Below are 26,506 nucleotides of genomic sequence, written 5' to 3'. Positions count from 1 at the left end.
GAGGGAAATGAGTGTTTGATGTACCTAAAGGCCTGAGATATGTCATCACCTCCCATCTTTCCTGTTGTTTTTGTAAGCTCATCAAGGGCAGTTTTATACTCTTTACAGCTGGATGATGGAAATTATAAAAATCTCTTATTTAAATTGCTGAGAAGTTTGATTCATATGCAGAAATCAGACTGATTTACTGAATCTAATTAGCAAAAATGTATATTTTGTTGAAATGACGGTTCCTCTGATTGAACAACAAAACTATAAATAAACATATATATAAAAAGAAATACTAAAATAAAGCCTTTAAGCCATTTCAGAGTACAGTAAATACATAAATACTGAGATCTAGCATTTTCAGATCTAATTTTTAGTTATACATGTACAAGAAGCTGTACCTGAGTGCAAAGGCAATGATGGAGCTGGGCTCTCTCTCACACACGGCTATTGGAACTCTCTCGTGCTCATACATCAGATAGTGCTTGTCTGGGTCGCTAACATACCAAGAAAATAGACCTTTATACCAGCTTGAGAAAGACAACCATTAGATTGCTTTTTAGTATCGATAATATCATAAAAGCCTTACAAAGGGAAAGGGATGGGATTGTAGCTATTGCCGGGTAACAGGTTGGCAAGGATGGTTTTCATGGTAGACTTTTCCTTTACTTGACTGTCATTGGAACCAAGTAAGTGTCCATCAAACATGTCTAAACAGTACAAGATGAAGAGAGAGAGTAAGTCAGGTGGGATGATTATGTGTGATTTCGAACACAAGGAACTGTCTAAAGTAAGTTTACCGTCTGGGATGCTGACGGAGTCCTGATCAGGAAAAGATGGTCCGCTCGTGATGACGTCTGAAGCTTGTTCAGCCGGAGACGGTAACTGTAGTAATGATGAGGACCCTGAACTTGACGGAAACGTGTTGAGATGACGGTCCTCTGTGAGAAACGTCTGTGAGTCGAATGTGTGCAATAAAAAGGAACAACCATTTCAAGATGAATAAAGGGCCAATGAACTCACCTTTCTCTCCATTTGGGACCACAGGGGATGGGTTACGAGGAGAGGACTCCAAAGCACTAGTCTATCAATCAAAGATCAAATCAAAATGATCCAAAGTATGTAGTAGATGCTTTTATTTAAAGTCCAGGAGGTGGCTTACTTGAGTAAACTACTAAAAATGACTGACCTTGCTCTCATCTGATGTGGCTTGTCTGTGTCTGCCAGGGCTGGGAGGAACAGATAAGCGTTTCCTGCCTTTTTCTTGCTGGAACAAGTCCTGAAGTCTGGAGACAAGATAAAATAAAAAGTTCTACTGGTCTAATGGCAGATGTTTAGTTTCAGTCTATATGGCTCCATGAATACAGTCCTCACCTGTTGTTCCAGCACTGCAGGGTCTCACACAAACCCTGCTTTTTGACCACCACTGACTCCAGCACAGCCTGTAGTTGTTGTGGTGAGTCCATCGTGCTGGTCTGCAGACGCACCTGTAGCTTCTCTATCCAGCTGCGAAGCTCTGATTCCTCCATCTAAGACAAAAAATATTCAATTAAAGTAGCTGGACATTGGTTAATACGCTGAATGAAAGTCCTGAAAAGAAACCCACATCTTTCTGTGCAAACATGTCTTCCATTTTTTCTTCTCTAGTCTTGCTGAAGGTGTCGGTTTTTAGAGAGGTGAGACGGTCATCTATGGCCAGGTATACTTGCGCCACCCTACAAACGGTGGGGAATTCATTAATTTAGCCGTTATCTGGAGGAGGTTTATGAGGCTGGGCAAGAGACGTCCAGTAGGGAATCTTACTTCTGGGAGAAGTCTTTGAGGTCCTGCTGCAAGTTGGCTTTAGAGGGACCCTGGCTCCTGATGATGATTTTTGGAGGAGGCAGACAGATCTCGAGTAGCCTCACTGGGATGTAGCTACAGATGACAGAAGCACATGAACACATTTGGATTAAATGTTTGTAAAAATGTACTAAGGTAGTTATATTCTGCATATTCGAATATAAAGGGATCTACAGTATATTGTAAAGATGAACACCTGAATGAAGCCACCATCTGGTTGTAGGAGAAGTACTGGTGATAATCTTTATGGATGGAGTGGCCACAAGGCTCTGCATTGGCCCGGCGGGTGTACTGGTGACCATAGAATCGGAGCTCTAGATACTTGGCGAAGGACATGGACCAGGAGTCATTAGACAAAGGGACTACAGGAGTCACCTGAAACAGAACAGTAATAATTCATGTGAATCATTCTATAGTACAAAATATCTTACATTAGTTCTGTTAATTATTTTTTTTTTTTAATCCAAATGCTCCCTGTGTTACCTGTTTACAGATACGGCACCAAGAGTAGTTGAGGATTGTGTGCTGATATCCGGGTACAGGCGAGTCCAGCTCTTTCAGAACAATCTGGACACAGCCGTTACCGTGCACAAAGCGCCGGATGTGGTGAACCATGGGGGTCTCACAGTACATGCTGGGGCACTGGTAAGAGGGTCTGAATCACACCCATATAACACAAAATCAGAATAAACAACAAATGAAGGTGTGTGTTAATGAGCAAATCAGTTTTTTGCAGTACTATTGGAACTGCTATCAGTAATCATGAAATTTCATTTGAATTGACTACTGAAATTTCGGTACTATGAACAACATAAGAAACAAAAATAGATGTGTGGTTTAATACATTACCTAAAACAGTATCTCTCCAGAAATACGCCAAGAGTCAAGTCATTCTTTCCATAAAACTCCATTGTTACAATCCTGTAAATACAAAGCAAATACAATAAAAACCTAGACCTCCCTGTTTGCAAATCGAGAATATAGTCAGTAACATGCTTTGTCATACATTGTTAATACATCTTAAATTATTAAGACAATGCAAGTATGCTGAGAGTTTACCATGGACTGACACAGGGGTTTGGGGCATTATTAGACTGTGCTGAAGAGCTACTGAACAACACACACAGCCTCTGATGGTTGACTGGATTCAAACAGTCCAACTGAAACATAAAAACAATAAAATTGTAGTAAAAAGTATTTTTATTTCCTATTTTAAAACAAACATGTTTTTCTGCAATTAATAGGAAATATTTGGTTAGCCTCTAATGAGTAACAGCTTAATGTTCGCAACCAATGTTTAATGCAAACAAATATAATAAATAATTAAAATAAATAACACAAATCAAGGTTCTGCATTTAAAGTTTTGGGAAAAAAGTACCAACCTTCATAAATAGAAAAGATAATACACCTTATATAATGAATAGTTTGACTATGACTTTTTACTTAGGTTAAGCACCTGGCTCACTATTCAGAATGAGGAATAAAGTAACAGAATAAACATCCTAGCAGACAAGAAACCCTCACCTTATTAGCCCAGGTCATTTCATTCAGTCCTGCCCCTTTATCTTCTTCACTGTCTGACTTCATTGGCGCCTTTGTGGGTGGGGTTTCACGAAGTTGCATTCCTTCTCTTTGCCGAATGCGCCCCCCCTGGGCACGATAGTCAGCCAGCATGCGTGCCAGCTCCTGACTGCTGCCTAGCAGCTCTATTATACGGGCACCTGTGAGTTTGTGACAGGGCAAAATCTGGATGGTCCGTTGGTGCGACACAGTACCATTGTTCAGGCTGCCAGAACTCGGGCCAGACTCTTTCAGCAGCTGCCTCTTGCGGCGTCCGTCCAGCTCTTTCAAGTCCTTATTTAAGAGAGGTGAGAGGTAAACTTGTTCTGGGAAATAATCCCGGCTACGACAACGCAGTCCAGCAGCCGTGAGCAGGTATGGCTCCCGAAAGGTAATAAAGGGTGAAATGCAGAGGATAATATCTTTTAGCTCCTGTTTAAACAAAGCTGAGATGGATTTGAGGCGGTCATCTGTAGAAGCTACATGTTCGGTCACAAACAGGCCAGTGTCATCCTGTAAGGGATCCCTGAAAAGCCGGGTTGGTGGAAGGGAGGTCTCAGAGCTGGTGCTGTCCCGATGGACCAGAGTCTCCTCCAGCTCTTTGTTCTTCTCCTCCTCACCTGGCGCTTTATTTACTTCCTGTGACGTCTCTTTTAGGTCTGAAATAAGGAAAGGTGGTGACACCGGCTGGGGAAGGCTGGAAGTGGAGGATGAAAGGGGTGTGGAGGTCTTTATAATCTCTTCCTCTCCTCCAGAGAAGGAAGCAACTGAACCAGTTTTATTTATTCTGGGGCTTTCTCCATCTTTACGAGAAGATTCTGAGATGGAAGCCTGTCTACTGTGGGCTTTGATAATCTCCTGAAGCCCTGGCTCAAAGTCTCCTTCTGGAAGAAGCGTGAGGTAGTCATCCCCCAGCGTATAACCATCATTATCTTCCTCTTCCTCCAAAGTGGTGCTTTCCAGGAGACATGGGAAAGAGGAACTCTCAGTCAGGCTAGGAGGCATAGCAAACTCATCCATGAGAAAAGAGATCTCCAGCTGTGAGTGGTACGCCACACACACCATAAAAATGATGATCTCTTTCACCCGTGCCAGCTCATACTCTGAAGCACCACGGAGCTTGATAGTGCAGCCCAGCTGAGGAGGACACCCATCAAAAAACATAAGGGACTTCATTTCATCTGGAAACAAAAGTGATCAAGTGAATTTTACAGAGTTTTTTCAAATTACAAGTAAAAACAAACTACAAAAGAATATGCCAGACAACTATTAACATTCAGTTTTGAGTATTAGATGATGACAAAAGTAATCTAAAAGAAAAATGAGCATGCACAGTTAAATATCCAATATCAACAAATACTGAAAAATGAATAACCGATAAAATATTGATTTATTGCATCTCTAAAATAATAAATTATAAAATAATTTATTAATAACAAAATTAACTTTTTTCAAAATGAAAAGAGAGTTAAACCTGACATGCATCAGAAATAAAGACTCACTATTTGGCAGCTGGAAGGAATGCAGGTAAAACTTGTGGCAGGTACCCAGACGAGGTTTTGTAAGAAGCTGGTCCATTGAAATGACTAAATCTCCCTGAGTCATTCGACTCACACGGTCCAGGACTTGCTGTGTTGATTAAAAAGAGATATTAACTGAAACATTCACAAACCAGATCAAAATAACCCATAAAACCTGTTTGCCATGTCCTCTCTGATTATGGCATTATCAATGGGCAGCTATGTGGAGTATATTTTTGAAGAGATGCCTTGAAGAAGGTACTAACAGGTTTGACATTAATCACGAGGCTAATGCCGTGTTCCAGTAGCATGTCCTGAGCGATACGGGACACAGTCTTCTCCACCAGCACCAGGTTTGGTCGGACGTCAGCAATCCTCTGAACATAATTCTTCAGAAACTCACGCTCCTGGAAAGCACAAATGGCCAATTAAACGATTTCTCAGATTCTTGTATTTTTTGTTCATTCTCTGAAGATAATTTGCAAATCACATTTACTATACAAAGATCAGGTAGGGGTTAGTGGCTGTTACCTGTAACACAATTGGGTCGATGCAAGTGAACTTGGTCTCTTCTCTGTATAGATACTCAATGGAGCATTTGAGGAGAAGGATCTTGGGGTTTTTGATGTAAGGGTTCATCTGTTGAGAAAGTCCCGGCACTGTTAGCACATATATTACATGACCTTCTCTGTGGTATAATGTTCAATCAATACAAACCTTTTTGTGTGCAATATTCTTTGTGCAAACAAAGCCGTTCACTACAGCAGAATCAAACTTCTTTCCTCCTGGAATCTACGAAAAAGCAAATATTAAACATTTTTGTCTGGTAGAACTAGATTCATCGATTTTGCATCCATTGTGTTCCTCACCTTCTTGATGTGGACAAACTGACGGATATCCATGTCGTCATCACAGTTGCGCACATCCGGTCGCACCGTCTGCACAACCTGCCTCACCACAGGCACAATGATGTCACGCCAGGAGAGAGACAGTGATTCGCTGTACAGCAGCTGCTGCAGCAGTGCCATCATGTGGCTGTGATTAGCAGAACTGAAGAGGAAGCATTAATCATGATGTGTGCTTCCAAAAGTCCCTAAACTCATTAAACATGTGATGCTTGTGTGACCATAAAGTAGACACTGAACTATATTTACAGTATATTAATCATACCATGTCATTATTACATTTTTCGACCACACTTTCTTTTTAAAGTATTTTGCTCCTAATTGTACATTAATAGAATTAACATCTTATGCTTTAAAAAAAAAAAGCAGTCCTCTGATATCTTACAGTAAACGCTCCATCGCTTTCTTTTCTCCGTTTTCTTCCCGCAGCTGGTCCAGAGAGCTGTGATGCCAGCCGAGAGGTGTGAAGAGCATCTCTTTAGCCTTCTCCTCAACTCTCCGGTTAAACAGAGACTCTACAGAGGAAAAACCCATTAACATTGGTGAGACAATAGGTCATGCACACTATACCATATTTGAAATAAACTGTTATTTTTACTCACCAAGGATACATTAAATTAACAAAAGGTACATTTACATGTATGCATTTAGCAGACAATGTTATCCAAAGCGACTTTGAGCGACATTTAGTATAACAAATGACTATATCTACTTAATACTGTTCTTCATACTCTCTGTTCACTGAAAAATGCAGCAATGATAACTTTGCAGACCTTATGCCTAAGCAGTCAGTTTATGAAAATTAGAATAAAGTTTCATCCCATGCTTTCTGTTGCACTTCCCATAGGTGTGATTTGCTTGACAGACCTTATGATCAAATGGCTTCCACAACAGACCAAATGTTGATTGATCTATTCGTAATACTCTTTTATAATTGGTTACCATCTTTTGGTTCTTTTGACCATTTTGTCCTTTTGCTTTTGATTTATTTGAAATTTCAAATTAAACTTTAAGCTTTAACTTTCAAAACCATACATGTCTTAACAATTCCAAACTTTTGAATGGAAGTATTGTAACAAACCACAATAAAGGATGCTACAAACAATTACCTTTAATGAAGGCATCACTGATGGATATATGCTGACCTCCATCTTCAGAGAGCAGGACTTCCACTGACGTAGAGAGAGAGAGTGCATGTGAGACAGAACAGCCAGATGTAGACATCAGAGTACACTGAATTATATAGATTTAACATATAATTAAAAGAAATATTAATTAGAGTAAATGCTGCTATAAAACCATGCCACAGTCTGGTACATGACAGTGAATTAGCTTCAACAGTAATTTTGAGGAAGTGGAAGTCAGTGTCACTGCTTTGCAACTGTGAGGCACGCATGACGTAGCAGCAAGCCATGCTTGTGAGGTAGTATGACAAACTGGAAATGTATTAATAAGAAATGTTGTACTGGGAAGGGAAACCATGTGAGGCTGGGAAGGAAAAAATCATTCATGCTGGATATATGCCATAGTTAGGGCTGTTACTTCAATTGTTAATTATAGTTTGGAGGGTCGGACTAGTATTGAATGGTGAGTCTCAGATCAGCAAGACAATGGTTCTGTTCCAAACCATAGTGAGCTGTCTACCTAGAGTAGATAAGATTTAATGACATCCACACTATGCCCTGATGCAAAGCCTGCTATATATACAAATATAAAGCAGTAAAGTTAGGCTGTCTCATAAGATGCCTCATTTTAGCTTCAGTCGGTGGCACATGTATTCTTGAAGCACAAAGCGATACCAGAATGCATATCCCAGATGTTTTTTATTTTTTAATAAAGTTAAGTTAAGCCCCATTTACACCAAGAATGATAACTATAAAGATAACGATATTAGCATCCACACCAGCAAACGATATCGTGTTTATTGTAAGCACACGTGCGCCTGCCACTTTTAATTCTCGAGCTCGTTATAGCAGGATGGATTCTGATTGACTGTCAATGTTAGTATCGTTCATCAGCTGGAAAAAATCATTCTGAAAATGATTCCAAAGATATTGTTTCTCTGTTTCTTTATCATTATAGTTGTAGTGTGAACTCTGCTATTCTTTAATATTGAGAACGAAATTTAGAACTATATCTTTATCGTTATCGTGCTTTGTGTGAACTGGCCTTTTGAATTAGTTTAAAAACAGTTAATTTTGTGCTTATTAAAGAGATCATGTTATACTTTTTATTTATCATTTTATGTTTTTTGCCCCCTATTGGGCAATTAAATTGTTTATAACTTAAATGATAAATTTGACCATGAATATTAAATTGCTGCACATTTAATAAGTCATCATTGAGGTTTCTTTGGAGGTAGCTAGGTAGCTGCCTATGCAGAGCGAGGCAGCTCAGTAGGGTTTGGAACACAGCCAGTGAGTTAGTGCTGCTTTTGAAGCAGACTGAGCCAAACCAGGATGGCCAATGGCCCTCTCCGCCTCTCCTCACTTGGTGCATGGATGTCGGTTTCTGGGGTGAACGGGTCATGGGGCTCCATACTTTTTTGTTCGGCTGGGTAAGGAGGCACATGTGGGTACTTGGCCTGCTTCTTGATGTGGAAATTGACATTGTCTTGCTCCACGTTTATGTTGATGGAGGCGGCTGAGTCACTGTCCACTGCAGAGTGGAAACTGCTGACAGATGTTCTTTTGCTGGGGCTGGCCGAATCTGAAAAATTGTGAGAGGGGGCCAGCAAGTTGGTGAGGCAAAGATGCACTGACTGCTATAGGATGTTAACATTCGTGGGATCCTTACTCGGTGTGACATAGTCATTGTCATCAGCTAGCTGCTCAGTGTCACTGTCGTCAAACTTGATGTCTTTAAACCATGAAGGTTCGGAGTGTCCCTCCAAGGAATTCACACTCTCGCTGTCTGGAGAAGGGGTTTCTGAGAACTCTGTGCTCTGAAATTTTACAAACACATTAGTAATGTGATGACTAAATGATGATAAGATCTAAATCAGTTAAGTTTTGTATAGTTCTCTTTACAATACACAAGCCAAATCAGAATCATTATTTTTTTTTCGACTCATTCTTTTTCAGATCTTTTACCAACATCAGTCATGACTGTAATTACCAAAGATTCATTACTTTTCAGGAATTAAACCCTTTAAAACCCAGTTAGTAAATGATAAGAAGATTTTTTCTGGATTATTAGAGTCTTGGAAATGTCAATGATTAGCAACAACATTCATTTTGATGCATTTTTTTGTGCATTCACATTATCATTCACACACAAACACACACATTTCTGAGTACATACATACAAACCACACTGACATCCATACCAAAACATCCACACTATTATAATCAAATTACTGTATTTCAATTCAGTTCAGTTGGCCTTTTTTAATTGCTTTAATGGATTTCAATGGGAACAATTTTGTTCTTAAGGTCTTGAAAATGATGCAATGTTAAAAAAAAATACACTATGGAAGTCAATAACGACTGTTTGTTTACTAACTTTCTTCAGAATATCTTCTTTTCTTGTCTCATACAGGTTTGGAAAAACTTGAGGGAGAGTAAATGATGACCGATTTTTTTATTTTTATTTTTGGGTGAACTGTCCCTTTAACACAGCCAAAAAAAAAAACGATAAAAGAAAAAGACAAAAATGTCCCAAAGGATGCACAACAGGGGATAAACAACTGTCCAAATATAAACCTGCCACAGAATACTTCTTCTCACCTGGAGGGGGCGATATAAAGCATACTCATCACGGAAGATCTGATCATGATGAGTGACACAGTCAAGCCAGCGGCCGTCTACCAAAGCCTGTCCAATAGCTATGGCCTGAGCTCTGTGTCGGAAGAACCAAGAGGAAATAAAACAATTTAACAGCATACAATTAAGCATCTGACCATGCTTGAAGTTGTAATGAACTGAAAATAAAAAAACAGTTTTATTGTTTCTTACCTAGTTGAAATAGTGCCATTTCGTAAGAGCCAATTGACCAGCTCTTTACCCACAATGCAGTTGGGGTAAGTGCGCAGCCAGTACCGATGGTCCTGGAACTCCATTCCTGTACTGTTGTGGCAAATTTTCTTCCATAGATCTTTAAGTTGTGAAGAATCCTACAAGATACAGCTGTTATAAACACAACTCGAAAGTGAAGTAAAGTTAAGGAGAAACCTGTAAAAGACAGCTGTTACCAGAAGGATCTTTCTCTCCTCTTCACTGTGGTCAGCCTTAGATAGGGCCCGGCTATTCTGTGGGCTAACTGAACTCTCGTAAGCAGGAACCATGGATGAGCCGGAACGGTCCAAGGACAGGTTGGTCACACTAGCTGACTTAACACATTAAATAAAATATTGTATTTATAGTCTATAAAAATAAGTGCTGAAATGAACAAAAATATCTTTGACTAAAATAATCAGTAAATACCTTTTTCTGGCTGGTGACTTGCCCATATCCTCCTGGACTCCTGTAAGTCTGGAACTGAGAGCACTGTTCTGAGATTCCTGATGACTAGAGTAATCACACATATACACACACACACAAATAAACCTCAACACAACTTAACCATTTCCCTTTGAAATACTACATAAATCAATGACACTCAATCTATGCATGAAACTTAAGAGCAGCAGCATGTCTTCACTAGGAGGTCATGCAAAACAAAAAGTAACACTAAAACTCACTTCTTCCTCATCCCAATGGAATTTTTTCTATGCATGGAGAGAGAAAGGAGAAAAGATGAGCATTGAGACAGACTCACAACACATGAGCAGAAGGAGCCAGGAGAGAATTAAAGTTCATTTGCATTACAGTAATCCTGTGTCTGTTTTACGTAATTTAGTATGTCAAGAGGAAAATTCCATCCTGAATGCGAAAACTAATTGGAATGATTTACTGTCAGATTAAAAAGCTTGGTGGCAATAATAATTCATAAATGAGTAAACACTGACTACAGTACAATAAAAACATACACAGCATGGAGATGTGACTACAACATATGAAAAAACAATATATGTGACCCTCCCTGTCTAAATACTGTCTGCCAGTCCACGATGCTAGCAAGGTGAATCCTGATAAAACATGTCCAGATCATATTTTACTCCAAAAATAACAGTGTAATTAGACATTTAAGTACTGAGTAATATTAATTAACTACATGTACTTACTATATGGTTAGGGTTAGGATCAGGGTTTGGCTTAGGGTTACTTGCATGTAATTATGCATAATTAACCATTATTATAATAGTAAGTTCAATTAACATGTAACAAGGACACCTTAAAATAAACTGTTACCAAATGACCTTTTGCATAAAGAAAATGTAACTTTTTAGGACAGTGAGTTTTTTGTATTGTAACATTACTTTCACTCATTAAGCATTAAACACTTTTCGTTATTTTTTGCAATTTTTTAAAATGTAAGATTTTTTGGGGGGGAGGGGGGGGTGAAATGAGATTCATGAGATTTACAGCAAACTATTTTAATGGATATAAACATCAAAGAAACAACATCTCATTGTACACTTTTCCTTGTACGTCCCATTTTATTTGTTAACTACAAATTTTGTTTCTATGCTTTAGATGAGGGACAGAAAAAAAATCCTAAATCATCAGAACTGTAAGGGCCAATCCTTCAACGATCCTCAAGTGAAAGAGATTAACAGCGAGAGCAATGATCATGGTAAGAAAGCAGAGTTAAAACAGAGCAGAGAAACACCAGAGGGATAAGGTCAAGTGAGCAGGTACAATGGAATAGATAGTGATATGTCCTTATGCCCCGCCCCATTTCTGATTCTTTCTGTGTTTTCACCTTTGCCAGGCCAGGTCCTCTTCCAGGAAGATGTTCCGGCTGGCTTTGCGGCCCCCCACAGGTGTGCGTGGCTCGGTGGGCTCCAGAACACACACTGAGCAGGGCGAGTCTGACAAGGCGCTGAGATCTTCTCCGATGGAGCTTGAGTCAGCTGAGTGAGCGTAGCTCAATGCTATCTTACGACAGTATGTACAAGCCCGTAAATCACCTGCAGTATGGGGGAAAAAAATCCAAAAGAGACAAGATTAGAGAAGTTGGACAACCAAGAAATCAGTTTGAGTTAGAATACATTGAGAAGGTCTGTAGCTAAATGTTTGGGGTCCAAAACCAACCTGAATATAAGAATAACCAAAGTAAGAGTTTCTCAGAGAATGTAGTCTAACTGATCGTCATAATCAGAATAGTTCAAATGAGTTCACAGCATAAAATATCTGCAAAATTAATACTGAAGAAAAAATGTTGCTTTTTAGGTAGGTTCCGATTCCTCCTGAAAGTTCAAAGTGCACAGACACAAATTCTTACCTTTTTCATAACCAAACCAGTTAGTCCACTCCACAACCCATTTAAATCAAAACCCCAAAATGTCAAACCACCGCAAACACACGCAGCATGCTAGAGGAATTCTTACTCTTTAATCTCAAATAGCTGCTCATCTTCTTGTCGAATGCCTCTTCAAAGAGGCTACGTCCACAAACCCTCGCTCCCCACAGCGAACACCACAACAACACTCACCCGTATAGCCCATGAACTTGCCAGGAATTTCCTGGTTGCAGCATCGGCTGCAGAAGATTTGACCGCAGAGTCGACAATGGTGACGGCGTCGAAAGGTTGTGAATTTCTCGTTGCAGTCGTAACACTCCTTACACTGGCTGTCCGGCATCCAGTACTGTTTCAGATCACTGTCCTGGAACGTAAAAAACATGATTAATATCTGTTACAATCCACTGCTGTACTCTGTAGTGTATTCTGGAGAATGTGGGTAGGCTCTTTTGTCTATAAGCTTAGGGTCATCTGTATAAACATGCAAAAAATACTCAAACTTGGGATTTTTTTTTCAATGACATTCATCTTAAAAAGCCTTAATATACAGATACAGCTAGTTCACGGGAAATCAATACCTGACTTTTCCCTTCCATGATCTCCTTGAGTCTCTTGAGGGCTGTGCGCAGCTGGACAGCTGTTCGGGGATCGTGGCTGCCCAGAGGAGCTTCTGATTTCCGTCGACCCTCTATAAATGCAAAGAAACCAAAAAAGCACCAGTCAAATACAAAACAAAAAAATGTTAATCTTACTCTAAAGTACAATATACAGGTGAAAATGCATGACACACATGCTCATTCAAAACCAAAGCCTGCAGTCAAACATCCACCAGCACTCTTTATCCTGTCAATGATTGCTTATGTCAGCCGCCATAGGTCAGCGAGGATTTTCAGGATTATGTGGGATTATGATTCTCACAAGTAAACTATGAATGAATAGAAGCATGTGAAATTACTAAAACCAACAACTAAAGCTCATAACCACAAATTTGTTCAGCTCAAACCGTTGACGCATCCTTTCACATGCAACAAATGTGGTTCATTTAAAACTAGACGCTGCAAAATTCATTTTCTTTATCAGTATTTCTGTACATTTTTCCAGTAAGCATATCTAAACATCAACAAAATAAACGAGTTTACCTCAACAAATTTGCCAGCTGTTTTTTGGGGGATGGCGGGGGTTGTTTAAAATAAGACAAAGCTATCTGGCAGTGTGTTAAGAAAAAAACTACCTACTGTAATTAAAGATATATTCTCTGAAAACAAATCTTAGTATATTTGTTTCTTGTTCCTCTTATTTAAGGATTTTTATTTCTAAAACAAGATACTGATAAAGAAAATATATATATATTTTTTTTTTGCAGTGTACACACAAAATTCAATTCGGTGTTGATGAATTGAAGAATTTTAGGTCTATATTAAACGGACTTCATACATATGAAATAAAATAAAGAATCCTCACCTTCCCAGTCCACTGTGAACAAAAAGGAACATACAACAACTTTAGCCTAAAAGATTTCGGCACATGCAATATTTTATCGTAAAACTCAATCAGCACTCACAAAATATTCAGCTTCTAGTCATCTTGAATTCATCTTGCAACTTAAAACCAAATAAAAAGTCATGATTCACAATACTTGTTCACCTCTTGAATTATAGTCATAACTCCAGAATGTAGTTTTCCAAGTTTACAGCCAAACAAAAACTGTTTCATGGATTTACTGAAGCGTTGCCTGTATTTTCACTAATAGTAAATGTCCAGTGGCCCTCCTGAGAGTGGTATGGATCATATGAGGGCAGAGTCTAGCCTTCGAATCACTGTTATCTTCAATGATAAACCCTGTGAGAACCACGCTGCCACAACTACTCATCAATCAAAGAGACCACTGATAGGATTGGCCTTTCTAACTCTAGCAAGAGCTTGTTTTGAGGAATACAGAACAATGGTTTTGTCTACGTAAAAAAAACTAAAGATTTTAGCATTCTCTTCTATAGAAGAACAGATACCTAGACGATAAACTGTGGACAGCTGAAAAAAGACAATTGTGTACAATTATACAAGTATATGCAATCTTGTGTTTTTGTACCTGAAGCAGTTGATGTTCTTCTGAGAAGTTCTGAATGTTTCCTGTGGGGTTCGGAGCCATGTACAGAATGGGAGGGACTTGCCCAGTTGCGCCGTGGCCCCTGTGGTGATGATGAAGCCGACTGACTTTTCTCGGTCACTGAAGGAGGCCGTCCTTCCTCTGAACGATTGAAAGCAACAGAAAAACTCTGTCTCCATCAAAAGGTAGAACATTTCAAATTGTGTGGTGATTGGCCCATTTAAAGAAAGAATTTGCATTGTGTTGACATTTCTTCTTTTAATCTTCTTTTCCCGAATTGTTTTTTTCTTCTATACTTGTATTTCCGTACAAAATCTAGACTTACCAAGTTTAGCAAGCTTTTTTGCTGGTGCAATGTTTGCACCTGTTTTTTCTAAAAGGAATGAAAGGGACAGATTAGAGAATTGATCACCATAAAAATGTTTTACTTAAAATGAATTTTAAATTGTATGGATTATCATACTGATTAACTGTAAATCAATACATCTAGATACATCAATAATATTCAAAGAAATTTCATTTGAATTCCTGACATTTCTCTGTTGTAGTATGCTCCACTGACCTGATCAAATATATTACCTAAACAAAATCATAAAATGTCCAACACAAATGCAAATGTTGAACTTTTGTTAAATCCACTAGAGTATCATCTATTTCATAATTAATGCACATGCAGCAGGAGTTTCTCTTTTCTAAAGAGTTCTTAGGGCACATCATTTCCTCATAGTAAGATGTTAACTCCTTAATGTAAAGTGAACCCTATGAACAGTTCTGAGTAAAAGTCCTATGCACTAAGTTGACAGGATGCGCCTAAATATTATTTCTTAAAGCTTTATGTCTTATTATAATTTCATATTAAAGGGGCCACTTTCACTCTTGTACAGCTCGCTTCCAGCAGGAATTTTCTGTTGATATTATACACAGGGACAGAAAAAAAAACCATGAGAGTAAAATAAAGAACCACATGAAAGCATGCAGAATGGGCGGTGTGTTATTGGTGCATTATGAGCAAAACCACATGACTGTTTATTTCCCTCCACTGACTGTTCAATACAATTCCCACCACCGGCTTTCTGGAATTTTCAGTAGAGCACATTCTCTAAATCTAGAATGGCTACTTCATGTAACCTTGTACATTTATTCCAGAAATCAAATTCAGGTTATTAAAATGCTACAAATTTTTATGCTTTAAATGTGCAAACAAACAGTCAATCAGGAATACAAAATACTATGCATCCAATTTCCAAATAAGTGCTAACGACTTATTAAAAAGGACTACATTCACATAATTGCATAAAGCTGTTTAAAGGAGAATGATATTCATGATTCGGTGTTTGACGGCAGGAAACAAACAGTGAACCTTTGAAACCAACTTCATGATTTAAAAAAAGAGGAAATGCAGGTGCAGAGATGTTGATTACGACACAATGGTGTGAAAAAAAATCTGTTTCACCTTTGCTGAAGCGGAACAGACTGACGAAGGAGCTGTAGGCAGAGCGCAGGGGTGGCTCGTCCTGCTCGGGGGTCAGGGGTTTGAAGTGTGTTAGATGGGAGGGACTGGTGGGAGAGAGTGGCGGCTCGGAGCTCCAGTCCATCGCAGAGGACGAGGAGGAAGCCTTGTCTTCAGAAGCCATGTCACTGCCCCTGAGAGACAAACCAGACTCAATCCAGTCCAACTCCAAATACAATAATGTATGTTTGATTATATTTGTGTACTAAATAAACATTGGGTTGGTACTCTTGTCTCAGTAATGTCTAAATAAAGCCTGATGTCAGTAGTAGGCTAAAGCAAAGTTAATGTACAAGTCAGTCATGTGATCTATATAATGTGCACCTCACTACAAAACACTATAAATGAAGACGAGATCACACATACTTGCTGACTATAAAATAATAATAATAAAAAAAGATCAAAAGGCAGATTGTGAAAGAGAAGTTCCTTTTATAACAAGAGAACTTCTGCACAATGGGATATCAGTTAACTTTGTCATTTAAGAAAGATTTATAAAATGTGTCCTGATCTTTGTAAACATGTCAGTGAGAAAGTGATAAGCAATCACTACAGCGTTTATCTATTATCCACTCATTTCAGAAACAGGACTGACACTTTACTAACTAGCTGCGAGTGGCCAAGTGATATGGATAAAGGAATGGCAAAAAAAGGCCGGGAAATAAAAAAACATAACACAAACACGAGTTTCAATGTCATGTGATTTCTAGGGAACTGTAGTATGGCGAAGGCCTGCTCATGAATAATAACTACTTTATACTGACGTTCCCGGTAAGAGCGTCCAATCAACTAACATACTTAATATTCATGAGCCAGGCTTCGTTCTGCCTTTCACCCAATCAGGTAAGCCTATTCACGAACCCTCCTGATACGTCATCAACATTCAGGAACCAAGCCTTCGCCATAGTAAGACACGCTTTACGCTGGCGGTTTATTATATTTATTTTAATCATATACACGTTCAGCTAATTTTACGATTGTTAACCATACATGTGCATTATTATTACAAACACGGCAGAAAATAGCTCTGTTAATGTTTTAGAGAATTCATAACAGATCATGTGTGAAGTGGATGAGACCCAACATAAATAATAATTTTACCGTAACGTTTTTGCAAAATGCTCATTAGCGAATATACTAACACATAATAGAATGCAACAGAGCAAATAAGATAAATACTAAGCTAGGCCTATGTCAGATTTAAGCAGTGATGTTGCGGTAGACTGTTGTTATCCGAGAGTATCTCATCCATTTAATCTGCTTGGCTTATTATTTAGACACATTCAGTTTTGCTTGTGGTTATCTTATAATATATATTTAACACACACGTTAGTTTTCGACAACAATGTCAAATTTCCTGTTTCATCTTTTAAAGGCCCCAGTAAAGTTAGCAAAGCTAACTGTCTGATAAACTAATACTAACATACATGTATCCTCACGGCATAACATAAATGTTAGACGTGTTACCTGAGCCGCCTTTTTTACATCACGTCTATGTCAGTTGTTTAGAGAGATAATTAATCCTTAATTCATTTAACCGAAAGACATTTTCAGTTAATTCCACCCTTGTGATGTTCGGAGACTTGATCAGACCTGCCGAGTCGATCACAGAGAGTTCGAGCAGTGTTGTGATAAATAGCGCTTCTCGTGATCGTAAAGTCAGGCATGGCTAATCGGTAAAAATGAAAAGAAAAAGAAAAGGAAATCAGTGCACTTGTCATTTTAAAATATTTATTATAAAATTTTAGGTATTTAACATAACATGACATAGTCATATCTGGTTATATGTCAGACATAATTGGTTTAATGCTTTTATTTAGATTTAAACTTGTACAGGGGGTGTGTAGCTATATTATACGAGGGTAATAATAAAAACGAAATTACAATACGACACGAATTTTAGAATAAAAAAACATAAAACAGCAAATGAGAAATAGTAGAAAAAGAAAAACAGGAGCAAAAAGGTTAAATTAGTTGTACATGCTCAGAACCCTAACTGTGTAAAGTGACCCCTTGCGGTTATGATTCACCATTGAACACAGCAGTGGCATCACTTAATGCAATTCAATAAGAATGTTTCTAGTCTTCTAGAGATATTAAAACATTTGATTTTATCTTTAAGATTTAAACCCTGTTTTGCATGAATTAGGCTTCATCTTGTGATGTATCTTTGTGTTCAGATTTGATCTTTTCATCACATTACTTTCTCTCATCCCTTATAGACAGTTCATGCTCATTTCTTGCAGTTTTCTTGTTCTCTGCCTTCCCATGTCTCTCTGCTGAAATCGGTGGCAATGAGGATCCCTTTAATAACACATAATATGAAAAAAGGCAAGTCAGAGTATGCATAATGAAGTATGCATGAATACAGTATGCATAAATAAGTACAAGCACAGGCAAAAAAAAAATTATCAAATAATATTAAGTACGCTTACGTAAGAATAACTGGACAAAATGGTAAATATCTGCTCTACTGTACATTTTAGTAATGATTTGCTGACATGTGCTGTGTACAGCCGCGGATATCTTCCTATGGTGTCCATGAGCTCGAGGTTTTTGAGCCACTGCTCGTGCCACACCTGAACACTGTAAGGCCTGCAGGTGGACCAGCACTGAAGGATACACTCATTCTCTTCAGTCATGCCAAGCAGATCCTGCTGTCTTTTTTTCTGAGCCAAGACTGAAACAGAAACCATAAAGTGCGATGTAAATGTTTAAATATTATAGAAGTCATTGAATATTTACAATATGACAATCAAACGGTGGAAATGTCGACATCTGGTGGTAGCTCAGCTTTCCTACATGTCGTTTCTTCAGCTTGACAAGAAGATGGTTATAGGTTTTCGGTGGAGTTGTGTTTATAGTTGGTTTTGCGGATTTAACCTGGAAATATTATGCATATGATAACAGTTTATGCTGTAGTTTTTATTATACCCAAAACCCAAACAAAGATACCAAATAATTTTATAGCACTTTACAAAGAAGCACTTCATGGTAAGCATGATATCAAAATGAAGCTCCATGAAACCTCCAACCGCTGAATAATCCAGAACATATTTCTATTGTACTCTGTTCTAAACCAGCCACTTGCCATTTTACCTTGTTCATGTGCATCTCATAGCAGTTTTTATCCCATCTGTATTGCAGATATTTATTATATAGGGGCAGCTGTGGCCTAATGGTTAGAGATTTGGACTTGTAACCAGAAGGTCGCAGGTTCGAGTCTCGGGCCGGCAGGAGTTGTAGGTGGGAGGGAGTGAATGAACAGCACTCTCTTCCTCCCTCAATACCCATGGCTGAAGTGCCCTTGAGCAAGGCACTGAACCCCCAGTTGCTCCCCGGGCGCTGGATATATAGCTGCCCACTGCTCCGGGTGTGTGTTCACGGTGTGTTCACTTCTCACTGCTGTGTGTGTGCACTTGGATGGGTTAAATGCAGAGCACCAATTTCGAGTATGGGTTACCATACTTGACAAATGTCACGACTTTCACTAACACTAGGCAAAATGGGTTGGTAAGCTTGATGTTGCATTACTTTGCTTCACTATAGCCTGAATCCACCTGCAACAGAAGCCACAATGAACAGAGATAGGAGTTGAGCTTGAGTTTTGAGCCAGTCATGTGGTTGTTGCCATGGCAGCCATTCAGAAAGAAAGTACAGCTTTGCTGGTCTACATTTATGAAATTATACTCTCAGAGACCAACACTGTAAATGGGACCCATTCATTCAGTTTGATGAACATTTATTTTCCTAAATGCTTCTGTCTGCCTCTTGCCTGCTATCAAAACTTTTCTTAAGAAGTTAAAGCCAGCAGCTCCATTGAGAGGGCGCCCTCACCCATTTAAAAACTGGCCTACATAGTGTCCTTGTCCGATATGAATATTCTGTGTCCTGTTGTTTTAGGAGCGCAGCATGCATGGAAAAGCTGGAAACCGTCTAATATATTGTGTGATCCCAACAGAATTTAAGTAACCTTTTAATCTTGTGTAACCTTTTAAGAGGTGGCACAGATCTCATATGCAAGTAAAGGCTACATAACAATGTGATGTTTTTTGCTTTTTATCTCAAGGACAGTGAGAGAGGAGATTGTCCCAGCTTCCACTGCCTTTGCCATTTGACATTGAAGATGTGGGTGAATGTAAGTAGATTATTTCTGGTCACAATCATAATATATAATCTTAACACACACATGCACACCCATGCACACACACACACACACACACACACACACACACACACACACACACACACACACACACACATACACACACACACACACACACACACATATATATATATATATACATATTTATATAAAGTCATTATACATATATTTATTTTGGATGCAATTAATCGATTTGACAGCCCTAATATTAATATTTTATTGCTATTCAATTTATATAATAATTAAAAATAATAATACATTTTATTTGTAGTGCGCCTTTCTTACACTCAGGGTGCTATAACATGGTAAAAACATAACAATAACATAGAAGAATAAAACACTACTTCAAATCAAAAGAAAAAATAAAATTAAAAATACTGATAATTATAACTTAAAGACCTTACTAAAATATACTTTTTAAGTAATCTATTAAAACAGTTAAGAGAGAGAGCATTCCTAATCAAAGAAGGCAGTGAGTTCAACAGCCTTGGAGCATTTCAAAAGAAGGACCTTTCTCCCATATTTTTATGTTTATAATGGGGCTGAAAAAGCATAAGAGAGTCAGAAGAGTGGAGAGACTGAGCAGGTGTGGATGATGTAACCAAGCTACATATATACTACATATATATTCTGGTGCCAGCCCATGTACTGCTTTATAAGTTTAAACAAGAACTTTAAAATCAATACGTGATTATACTGGAAGCCAGTGTAGTTAAAAAATACAGGGGTAATGTGTTCATGTGATGACATATAGATCAATACACAAGCAGGAGAGGTATGTATATGCTGCAGCCTCTTAATCAAATTTGCCGGTAGACCTGCAAAAAGTGAATTGCAATAATCAATCCTAGATGTTATAAAGGTGTGAATAAGCCTCTCAGCATCAGGCATAGAGAGAAAGGGTCTTATGCATGTAATGTTTCACAAATGATAAAAAGCTAATTTTGTAATATTTTTTAAATGAGTATTAAAACTCAACTGTGCATCAAAAATAACACTCAAGTTCCACACCTGCACAGAAGGGGAGATCAGGCTGTCATCCACTTTCAGCTTGACTGTATTACATTTATTAACAGAAGCTGGAGTGCCAAATAATAAAATATCAGTGTTAGAATAGTTTAATTTAAGAAAGTTCTGTCTTATCCAGGTCTTTATTTTCAGTTAACAAGCAGATAAAGTTTCAAGTGCGAGTGTAACATCAGATTGAGTACTTATATAAATCTGGGTATCATCTGCATAGCAGATATTTATATAATCTGTCCAAAAGGCAGCATATAAATTCTAAAAAGAATAGGACCCAACACTGATCCCTGAGGTACACACTGCCGTAATGGGACAGTCTGAGATCTATTTGTACCAGAATAGACAAATTGGGTATGTTCTGAGAGATATGATTGAAACCACTTTAAATGATATTTTTGTGATATCCATTAAACTAACAAAAACAAATTCTGAAGTGACTTCATCTCCAAAAAGTTACTGTACATATTATTTATTTGAAAATAACAAAATCTGTAAGTAGATTAGTTAATATATAAGTAGTCATTAAGTATTAGTGAATTTAAATTTCATGTATTCTGTCATTTTTGGTTGTTGGATTAGCTGGTTTGTATACCTTATAGTTGTACAGTTGTTTGAAGAGCAAGACTATTAGCCATTGCTTAGAGAGGTTAATATAATGCCATATAGTAGTACAGTTTAAAACCTGACAACAGTTGCTTAGTTACTTGGATGCCTCTGTTGTATCGGCGTGGTTTATGTAAACATAACCTCTGCTAAACTGTACTCCATTTGTCACTTCAAGCAGCAGTGATTATGTTCATATAATGATTAAGGAAGTGCAAATTATTCTCTTGACTTTTGATTTAGATAGCAGTGAGTCATCTCTTGGCCTTTTCTTCAGAAATGTCATATTTGTGCAGGTTTATGAACTGTTACAATATTGAGAGTGGTTAACATACAGGGTTTGATGGCATGAAGAACACAATATAACTTGCATTTGAACAGGAATCTAGATGCATGAGGAATGATTTAAATTGATTTTAGTGCTGTAAAGTTTCATAGACTTATTATTTGTGTGCTTGATAATACAGTCTATTTGTTTTGATATAAAATTCAAAGTTCAGACATTAGTTATCTGATAAATATGTACAGTACAGGGCTACTGTAACTGTCACACTTTGTGAAAATGAATGCCTGGCAGAGTTGCCTCACTACATGTTAGGTTGGTTTTTTACTATATGACAACTTCCTTTAGTATTAGTCACTCATTCTCCACTGTTTATTGCCTTGAAAATGGCTTCATGATTTAATCACAGGCAATAAAATGTTATGTGTCCAATTTGTAGCTTAGGTGAGTAATGACGCTGTCCAGACTGCTGCAAGCAGGATTACAAGATGGTGAAACTCTCAGGAGACAGTCTGTTTGTTCTTTTTTTTTAAGGAGTTCATTCAGTACTAAAAATTCTCTTATGACATCTACTTACATGTTGTTTTAAATTGTCTGAATAATGTTCACATTGTTTTTTTCAAAAAAAAATAAAAAAAAAAAAATCAGGACACATTTGACAGTGGTCAGTCTTTTCCTTTCTTACTCTTAATGAATAATACGGATGGTCTATACAATACAGAAGTCTTGTGCTTTATTTTCACTGTATTACATGACAGCAGAAATAACAGATTTTGGTAGATTTCTGTCCTGATTTTTTTCAGGTTACAAACTGGTAATCTGCATTGTGATGAGTAAAAATTATATAGTGACAAATGAGAGGAATACAGGGCAGAAAGAACCAAAATATGCTCAGTTAACTTCAAAGATGATACATTTGTGGTGCTCTAAGATGCTGCCTTGGTGTATGATTGAGCAGACAGTAACAAACAGCCTTCTCTATGTAATAAGTTTGATCAAGATTTTGGTAAATATAGAAAAAAAAAAAGATTGTTCCTTGCCAGTGAAAAAATCACCTCCACAAGATGCTGTGGGAGGTTGCAAGTGCATTCCTATGCCATTCTGTTTGCTAGTGTGTTCTGCTTTGTTGCTGTGCATTGCTAAGTTTTTGCTTGTTGGTAAAAAGAACCAAATTCTCTGATATTCTGCTTTCTAGATATGAGCAGTGTATTTTATTTTATTTTATGTGCTTATTTATTGTATGCTAGGTGAAATTAGCAAGCTTTTCTTGAGGATGAAAAAAAAGAATAAATACATAAATAAATCTCAAATGAGTTATCTCATCAATTTCTCAGTTGCTTCTCTTAGAAAGCAGTGAGACTGAAAGACCTTTGCATTTTCTCAGCAAAGTCTCAGCATTTTCTCCTGACAAATAGACTTTAGCATTCTCACACTTCAGATGTCAGTAATATCTCAATTGTGCTCAGATTTGCCAAGATATCAAAGTCATCAATCAAAAGCCAGAGATTTCAGTTTCCAATACCAAATGATCTGAGCTATGTGATCCACATTATTTATCTCTCTACTCTTACTATATGTCAGCAATTTACTTATTTGTGTCTATTTTAGTTTCTTCTAGGGAATTTCAGAAGGAAAATCTGAAACATAGTTAAGTTAATGCTTAAATGATTTATGACTGAGAGCTTCTTTAAATCTCCAGAGCTATGAAAGAGCAACATTTCAGGAATTGGATTTGCTCTGGGATGGTGTATGGCCTTTTTAGCACAGGACTGTTAAACTGGTAGACTTAAAAGCAAGCTTTCTCTGCATTCTGTCATTATCATAATGTTCCAATGTAATATTAATGATGAAGAGCGTATTATACTTGCCATAATTAAAAACTCCTAATTTGTGCCTGTTGTAAGATGAGTCAGGATGAATCATCTTTTCTGATGATGTGAGCTGGAAAGGTTGCATTTTTCTTTCTGCTTGACATACATAAGTTGCTTTCCTTCCTTATCAGTGTCTTGAGAATCTGTATGCAAAGGGACCGAAAGCCTGAAAAAGTCTCAACGGTGGCGATGTTCCAGGAAATTAGCTCCAGGGAAACTCAGAAGGGAGCGGGCAAAGCCAGGCATCATTAGCAGAAAGCGTCTTTGGTAAGCTCCTTTCCCCAAAGATGATGCCCATGTGCAAAAATTCCCTCTTGCGCAATTGGACCTGTTGGTGTCTAATTATCAAGCATGGTGTATGATCTATTCCTAGCCTTCTGCGAACTTCAAGAAGCAAATGAACATCGGCTGCAGGAACATACGCCATTAATGATGGCCAATGTAGATGTTTGTTCAGTGCTGTGAAACAGAAAATTGCCCTGTACTGTACTGAACCTAAAGAGACATGTAAATGAATGTTAGAAGGATTTATCCAGTAATTATTTCCATTCCTGCCAACATACTGTATGTGAGGAGGGAAAGCAGTCAATGCTCATTATTTGATTTTTATGCCTAATTTTGTATTAGTATTGTCATCTGTTTTCTACAAATGTCATGGAAGCTGGAAGCGTGGCACACTCTCAAGACATTTCAACTGGCAACGTTGCCTGATACAAATACCCATTGTTCCCTGTTGTTTTGCTGGGGAGCACTCTACTGAGAATGAAGAGCCAGACGTGCTCCTTTAGGAGCCTGTGAGATCTGTGTTTTTCTCTCACTGTGATGGAAAGTGATCAAGGCAACAAGTCCCAGGAGAGGTAACGTCTAGTGATGGTCACATCCTCGACAGGATCTCTCGCTGCTGAGGAGACATGTTTAGGATGTGTGCTCTTATTTACAGTGTAACTGAAAACTGTGTTGTCTGATGCCCATTTCTGGGTGTTTGCACCAATAGAGCCTGTGCCAGCTGTTTACATATGCATATCAATATTGCGGCAGAAGATATCATGAATAATAACTTAATTTTTAAATTGTGTAATTTTTTTTATTTTATTATAAGTTATGGATTTTCATTTATGGTGAACAAATTTAGAGTGAAGTGAAATGTTATTGCATGTATGACAAATTTGTGTAAAAATTTAAAAAGCGATATACGAAACAACTAATGGACAATTGTTTGCTAGGGACAGTGTTAATTGAAAAAAAATAATAATGCATGTTCAATATTATGCAAAAATACTGAATATGTTGAAACTATACTGATTAAATAAGAATTGAGTATTTACAATTTTATTTTAGCCTAAAATAATGTAAGGATATTACATGTTGCATACAGAGGCATCAAATGATTGTGTGTGTGTGTGTGTTTGATAGCAGAGATTGTCTTTTTGAACTCAGACAATATGTTGCTGTTTTTACTTATAGATTTTTATATCAATGCATCATAGTAAATACTGTGTATATACTGCGATCATCAGCAAACCGTAAAGAACTGTTTCCACGTTGAGTGATGGAACATGTTGCTCCTTTTAGTTTGAGCTGGTTAGGACACTCCCCGAGAGATGATTATCATGGAGCATGAGCAGCTCTTATTTAGAACAGCATCATTAAAGTACTGCTGTGGGGAAATATCCATGGGCGTAGTCAAAGAACTGCATATGTCAAGTCATCTGATGGAAAGGGAAAAAGTGCATCAGCAGCGCAGGGACGGTGAGGACGATGGACAAATATGCCCACCATATCCATTGCGGCTCAATCACTACTCTGCTTTTAAAGCAGCTCTGACAGTAAAAGGTCTAACTTGCCTCAGGCTCTACCAAGGAACCGTATTTTTTTTTTTACATTTTATGTTTCGCTTGCATTACGCACTCACTCTTGGGTACTTTTGGATAAATCACATATTTCTATAATCCCACAATATTTCATCCCTCATGCTACACAGCCTCGATTTCCAGGTGATCTGGGCCAAATGTATTGCCAAACGAACAGGAATTAGCATTCTAATGGGTGACAGATTCAATCAAGGTTTTGTGTTAGACAGTTTGTGGATCAGATAGTAAAATGCTTGTTAGATTTTGTTAAGTTACAATTCTTCATTCACTACATGAAACACTATGTGAAGAACTGGTCCAGATAGAGACTTTTAATATGCATAAGAGTGACATAAATTGAAATGAATGTAGAATCCAAAGACTGTAAAAGCAGGCTTATGCCAGTACTGATGCCATGTGTCATTCTGATAAAACATCTCTAAGTGACTGTTTGAAGAGGTGCTGTTTCATGTGTGTGTGGGATCTGGCAGGTTCAGTACTCTTGCCCTGTTAGTCATACTGTGGGGGCATTTGCACTTTATTTGCCTTTATGAAAATGAACAAAATACTCTTAAGATCTTATTTTCACCTAGTAGCAAGGTGATTTTGTAAACAATGTCAACAAACTTTCTTTATTCTCAGAGATGGCTGGGTCAGCTTTTTCATTATTTGTGTGAAAATGCTTTTACATGCACAGTCACGTACTGGATTTTTTTTTTTTTTTATTTTGCAGGGAAGGTCAGGCCCGATATGTACATTCGCCTAGGGTCCCGAAATACGCCACATTCATTGAAGAGAATAGTACTGTGGTGTCATCCAGTGGCTAGTCATTAGTAAACGTGGAAAGGACAGACTGGAGGGTTGTGCACACATGAACAGGCAGAGAGGATGTTTAGACACTGTGCTCATCAAATAAGATTCATATTAAAGCTTCAT

At 37.9% G+C, this 26,506-nt stretch overlaps 1 protein-coding gene and 1 long non-coding RNA gene across 16 annotated transcripts in view; one reads left to right on the top strand and one right to left on the bottom strand.

Moving 5' to 3' along the window:
* LOC109096757 (1-phosphatidylinositol 3-phosphate 5-kinase-like) overlaps window positions 1-17,401 on the bottom strand; it is a 19,629-nt gene extending 2,228 nt beyond the window's left edge. The window contains exons 1-36 of one of the 15 annotated variants that reach the window (XM_042731435.1): window positions 17,243-17,401; window positions 15,719-15,909; window positions 14,591-14,638; window positions 14,248-14,406; window positions 13,623-13,634; window positions 12,740-12,849; window positions 12,354-12,525; window positions 11,622-11,829; window positions 10,498-10,524; window positions 10,241-10,324; window positions 10,009-10,147; window positions 9,773-9,930; window positions 9,545-9,656; window positions 8,613-8,760; window positions 8,307-8,525; window positions 6,926-6,988; window positions 6,202-6,331; window positions 5,781-5,961; window positions 5,629-5,703; window positions 5,443-5,550; window positions 5,178-5,318; window positions 4,894-5,020; window positions 3,356-4,572; window positions 2,890-2,990; window positions 2,680-2,751; window positions 2,314-2,485; window positions 2,027-2,205; window positions 1,792-1,905; window positions 1,595-1,703; window positions 1,363-1,517; window positions 1,178-1,274; window positions 1,012-1,072; window positions 789-929; window positions 578-698; window positions 390-485; window positions 25-108 (exon numbers count right to left, since the gene is read on the bottom strand). In XM_042731435.1, coding sequence (XP_042587369.1) covers window positions 25-108; window positions 390-485; window positions 578-698; window positions 789-929; window positions 1,012-1,072; window positions 1,178-1,274; window positions 1,363-1,517; window positions 1,595-1,703; window positions 1,792-1,905; window positions 2,027-2,205; window positions 2,314-2,485; window positions 2,680-2,751; window positions 2,890-2,990; window positions 3,356-4,572; window positions 4,894-5,020; window positions 5,178-5,318; window positions 5,443-5,550; window positions 5,629-5,703; window positions 5,781-5,961; window positions 6,202-6,331; window positions 6,926-6,988; window positions 8,307-8,525; window positions 8,613-8,760; window positions 9,545-9,656; window positions 9,773-9,930; window positions 10,009-10,147; window positions 10,241-10,324; window positions 10,498-10,524; window positions 11,622-11,829; window positions 12,354-12,525; window positions 12,740-12,849; window positions 13,623-13,634; window positions 14,248-14,406; window positions 14,591-14,638; window positions 15,719-15,899 — 5,321 coding nt within the window. In that variant the 5' untranslated portion in view covers window positions 15,900-15,909; window positions 17,243-17,401. Of the gene's footprint in view, window positions 1-24; window positions 109-389; window positions 486-577; window positions 699-788; window positions 930-1,011; window positions 1,073-1,177; window positions 1,275-1,362; window positions 1,518-1,594; window positions 1,704-1,791; window positions 1,906-2,026; window positions 2,206-2,313; window positions 2,486-2,679; window positions 2,752-2,889; window positions 2,991-3,355; window positions 4,573-4,893; window positions 5,021-5,177; window positions 5,319-5,442; window positions 5,551-5,628; window positions 5,704-5,780; window positions 5,962-6,201; window positions 6,332-6,925; window positions 6,989-8,306; window positions 8,526-8,612; window positions 8,761-9,544; window positions 9,657-9,772; window positions 9,931-10,008; window positions 10,148-10,240; window positions 10,325-10,497; window positions 10,525-11,621; window positions 11,830-12,353; window positions 12,526-12,739; window positions 12,850-13,622; window positions 13,635-13,722; window positions 13,744-13,805; window positions 14,140-14,247; window positions 14,407-14,590; window positions 14,639-15,718; window positions 15,910-17,242 lie in introns of those variants that run through there. The other 14 variants (XM_042731440.1, XM_042731437.1, XM_042731436.1 and 11 more) reach the window with 14 other exon arrangements.
* On the top strand, window positions 16,518-26,506 carry LOC122138501. The gene is made up of 4 exons (XR_006155629.1): window positions 16,518-16,681; window positions 19,845-19,913; window positions 23,852-23,987; window positions 24,094-26,506. It is a non-coding gene; the product is annotated as an uncharacterized LOC122138501 (long non-coding RNA).

This window comes from Cyprinus carpio, chromosome B9, assembly GCF_018340385.1.
Source record: "Cyprinus carpio isolate SPL01 chromosome B9, ASM1834038v1, whole genome shotgun sequence".
Taxonomy (NCBI): domain Eukaryota; kingdom Metazoa; phylum Chordata; class Actinopteri; order Cypriniformes; family Cyprinidae; genus Cyprinus; species Cyprinus carpio.
This window is presented reverse-complemented; position numbering and strand designations above follow the sequence as displayed.